The sequence below is a fragment of the Laccaria bicolor genome, genomic scaffold (genome assembly GCF_000143565.1).
Source record: "Laccaria bicolor S238N-H82 LACBIscaffold_10 genomic scaffold, whole genome shotgun sequence".
Classification (NCBI taxonomy): Eukaryota; Fungi; Basidiomycota; class Agaricomycetes; order Agaricales; family Hydnangiaceae; genus Laccaria; species Laccaria bicolor.
Window position 1 is genome coordinate 298,401 of NW_001889881.1, and position 4,302 is coordinate 302,702.

The 4,302-nt window shown below is 45.8% G+C and overlaps 2 protein-coding genes across 2 annotated transcripts in view; one reads left to right on the forward strand and one right to left on the reverse strand.

Annotated features, from left to right (window-relative positions):
• Positions 1-434: 434 nt before the first annotated feature.
• On the reverse strand, positions 435-1,787 carry LACBIDRAFT_296326 (uncharacterized protein; the record flags this gene model as incomplete). Its single annotated transcript, XM_001880361.1, has 5 exons — positions 435-811; positions 894-1,055; positions 1,108-1,140; positions 1,255-1,734; positions 1,785-1,787. 5 exons carry the CDS (start codon positions 1,785-1,787, stop codon positions 515-517), a joined length of 975 nt encoding a protein of 324 aa, XP_001880396.1. The 3' UTR covers positions 435-514.
• A 2,386-nt stretch (positions 1,788-4,173) lies between these two features.
• The window catches only part of LACBIDRAFT_326422 (uncharacterized protein), a gene marked incomplete at both ends in the record, with an annotated part of 3,957 nt that continues 3,828 nt past the window's right edge, over positions 4,174-4,302 (forward strand). Inside the window, one exon of the mRNA XM_001880122.1 lies at positions 4,174-4,239. Coding sequence (XP_001880157.1) covers positions 4,174-4,239 — 66 coding nt within the window. The remainder of the gene's footprint in view (positions 4,240-4,302) is intronic.

The following is a 4,302-nucleotide window of genomic DNA, read 5'->3' on the forward strand; positions in this document are numbered from 1 at the left end:
TGTGTAAAAGAAAGAATATGTACTGCAGTCAAGAGAAGTGCAATCACTGGGAGGGGCATGCCTTCAAAGAAGGTCTTGAAGACGATTCCTTCATCACATTGGTTCTTGAACCTAGTGTTTAAAGGATCAGTCCATAGGACCACAAAAAACCAGTGGACCAAACTGAACTGGACCATGGTCTGGTCTTTTTTTCGGTTGCAGTTGCCCCAATTTGGGGTTGGTCCAGTTGCCGGTTGCCTCATTTCAAAAATCTTTTAAAACTGTTCAAAGACCAGTTTTGATCGGTTGCAACCAGTCAAACAGACATGTGCGTTACATAGCCTTGTAACCACATTTATTACCTTTTATTGGGTTTTTGTTTCATCAAAAACGATATAACCAAATCCATATTTTACCTGAGTCTCTATGAGATGTAATTCGGTTTCAGTCATAGCTATGTCAAATCTTCATTAAATCTCTTATAAATTGGTGGAATGACAGGTATTTACATGCTTTACTATTTTATATAACCCGTTTATTTTTCAGAGTAATAATAGTCAAGATACAAATGGTTTATATTGGTATAATAAATTATACGCAAAAAACCGGTCTGGATCGGTCTGAACCGGCTCCATAGACTGCAAAAGACTGGTCCTAGGTGGTTCGATTCGGTTCCATCAGTATCTGGGTTGGTCCTAGACCGGTTGCGGTCCACAGTTGCGCATTTTGGGGGCAAAAAACCAGACTGAACTGAACTTGCAAACACTACTTGAACCACATGCCATTGACAGCTTTTTGAATGATCGGGTGCTGGTACATCCCCTTGTGATGACTCTCAGGATCATTAAGGTCTTTGAGTTCCTAAAACAGAAATAGTGTAAAAAGGTGCAGGAAGTAGTGAGCAGATTCATTACCTTGTAAATAAAGCCCTTTTCATGTTTGAGGCGTTCAGCCTTATCATGGTTTTTTTTTATCACTGATCTGCCACAACCTGAGTTGAACCCATAAAGAACATCCACCAAGGTCTGGGTCTTAGCCTTGGCCTCGCCGTAGGCTTGAGACCCACAAGCCTTGATCTAAAAAGTAGAATTAGGAATCCATTGATGAAGAGAATATCAAGAGACTGACAATTTTTGCAATGTCCGCATCGAGAACCAAGGGCTCCATGCCTGAGTCATTGTTGGCAAGTTTCCAGGCTTGACGGATAAACCATACTTTGGTGGCGGCATTGGGGAAAGCATTCTCTGTAAAAAGAAACACTCAATAGTAACTTGCTGCACCGAGGATAGTGTCCTGGGTGGAGCTGTCATAGTCACCAGCTTTGGGTCGTGAATTGTCGTTATTGAGTTTGAGTACATGGACAGCTGCAGGAGTGTGATCATGGTGATGATCAGCTTCCTCGTCCTTACCATCTTCATCACTATCATCATCAAGCAAGCAAGTACACTTTTCGCCAGACTGCGGGGAACCTGAGCGCAGTCCAGGTATGGCTGTATTGGTGCGTGGGACAGAGTGGGAGTGAGAGCGTGAGGGGGAACCCAAGCATGAGTGTGAGGGGGAACCCGAGCGTGAGCGTGACTGGGAGCATGAGGGTGTCTGGGAGCACAAGGGAGATTGGATGCAAGAAGGCTGTGGTTGTTGTTGAGTGGATTGGCCATGTGAAGTTGTTGCCAGAACTAAACCAGGGGTTGGTGGAATCCTGCTTGCCCGGGCAGCAAGTTCTGCAGGTTTTGATGCTACAGTACAAGACATGAACTGAAAAAATGTTAGGTAAGATGTCATGGAAGAAGTTGTTGTGATTTTACCATGGCATCTGGCTGCTCCTCGAGCTCATCGTCACTAGCATGATGCTCCCCAGCCTCCTTAGTGTCTTTATGTGCCTTCTTCAGGGCAGTTAGTAGGAATCACCCACCAACACTGAGAGGCCCGACAATACAAACAGGCCATAGTTGATGGTGCCTGCTGATGGGCCGATGAGGGCCAATAACCCTGTGTTGATGAATTGGCCGATGTGATCCCACTATCAAGGTAAAGAAGGGTCGGCCAGCTACGTAGATTTAGCATACACCGATCAGTAGGAAGCTGCCCCGGGAAGTCAAGTCCCTGTATTTGTATATCGGCTGATAGCTAAGCTATGCAAGGTCAGCTGACAGTTTTGAACATTGTATTTGTATATCGGCTGATGGAAGATAGTTAAGCTATGCAAGGTCGGCTGACAGTTTTGAACATTGTATTTGTATATCGGCTGATGGAAGATGCAAGGTTGGCTGACAGTTGTGAACGTTGCTGGGTTGGTGATCGGCCGAGGGCCTTCACTTCTGATTAGCAGCTAGGCTATGCAAGGTCGGCAGACATTTTGAATTCGCCTGGGTTGGTGGTCGGCCGAGGGCCCTCAACTCTGGTTACCAGGGTCAGCTGGCGAGACCCACGGTAGTCATGGTTCATCGATATCACCGAGTCGGCCGGACACGAGAATTTATGAACATCTCATCAGCCGATGCATCACCGAGGCCGGCATTTTCAAGCCGAATCGTTTTCAGCTTGGCCTTTAATTTAGCAGCCAAGCAGAGGCAGACCAGGCAGAACTTGCAGTTCAAATTTTCATGATCCGAGACAACATCGGTCAAACCAGCATTGATTAGTAAATTTTAACAAGAGTTGCGATAGGTGTAACTGACTTGTGGGATTCGAACCCAGGGCATACATACACAACGTACCCTCCCAGCGTAACCACGAAGCCAAGCCAACGTTGGAAGACGATCGCGGCCAGTATCTTTTACCTGCCTGCAATTTGAACCCGGGCGTCCAAGCTCGGCACTTTGTAAGTCACCCGTTCTCGGCATAAGACAACTAAGACAACTACCCGTTCTTGGGACTTTGGATGTTACAAGCCTTGGATTAGTAAATTTTAGCCAGCGTTACAAAAAGGCCGTCTTCGCTCTATGTGACTTCTGGGATTTGAACCCAGGGCATACCTCCCAGCTCAACCACTAAGCCAAGTCAGCACTGCAAGAGGAAGTTGGTCAGTATCTTTTAGCTGACGACCATGTCACTCTAATATAGTAGTAAGTAAAAAACTGTTTAGGATGAACAGCATGACTTGTTAGGGATTTGAACCCAGGGCATACATAGATACAATGCGTACACCTCCCACCTTGACCACTGAGCCAAGTCAATGATCCACCTGGCCTGAAAGCTCGGCACTTTGTAACTTACCCAGTGTAAGACAACTAACCTGGGTCTGCAAGCTCGGTAAGAATTGATTAGTAAATTTTAGCCAGAGTTACAAAAACGAAAGAGTTGCGATTGTTGTAAGTGACTTCTGGGATTCGAACCCAGGCATACATACACTCTGTACACCTCCAGCTTAACCACTAAGCCAAGCCAACAGTGGAAGACAATGTTGGTCGGTATCTTTTAACTGCTGACCATGTCATTCTAATAGCAGCAAGTAAAAAATTTGTTTAGGATTTAAACCGGCATACATAGGTCGGTCAGTATCTTTTACCTGCAGTAAGTAAAAAACTTTTCAAAACGCGAATCTATGACTTGTTCGGGATTTGAACCCAGGGCATACATACATATACTACGTACACCTCCCAGCTTAACTACTAGGCCAAGCCAACGTTGAAGACAATGTCGGTCAGTATCTTTTACCTGCCGACCATGTCACTCTAATAGCAGCAGTTAAAAGGACAAATTCTGCGCAGTGACTTGTTCGGGGGGTGAACCCGGTGTATAAGACAACCCGGTGCCTGGCCAAGTCTGGCAAAAAAATGTAACTTAGCTGACGACCATGTCGAATACTTGTTCGGGTGCGATTGAACCCGGTCCTATAAACTCAGCACTGACTTGTTCGGCATTTAAACTACAGTTCAAGCTGGGCCCGGACATGAGACCAATTGGAGTACGAAATCAAGAATTCACCCCTTATCCCAGATTTACCAACAATCTTTGGAAGCCAGCATGGTCTAATGGTAGTTGGCTTCTGGGTTCAATCCCCGGCCATGCTTATGTTTATGACTCTTTCAACTCTTTTTTGCAATTTGGCCTCGAGGCCTGTGCCGCCATCATTTATGCTTCTGATATAGGGTTGCATCGAGGGTTGTAATTTAACCTGAAAACATCCGTGTTTCCCCCTTTAAAAACCCTCTCGCATTTCAAGGACCCATCTTCACCCCCCTCATCTGCGACATGAATAACTTCACCCCCATGACAATCTGGAGTCTGTTGGGTATCCCTCCACCCAACCCCTACCCCGTAGGTTCTGTACATCTCCATTGGTCGTAACCAGCTGATGATTCGTCAGAAAGGAACCCGAGT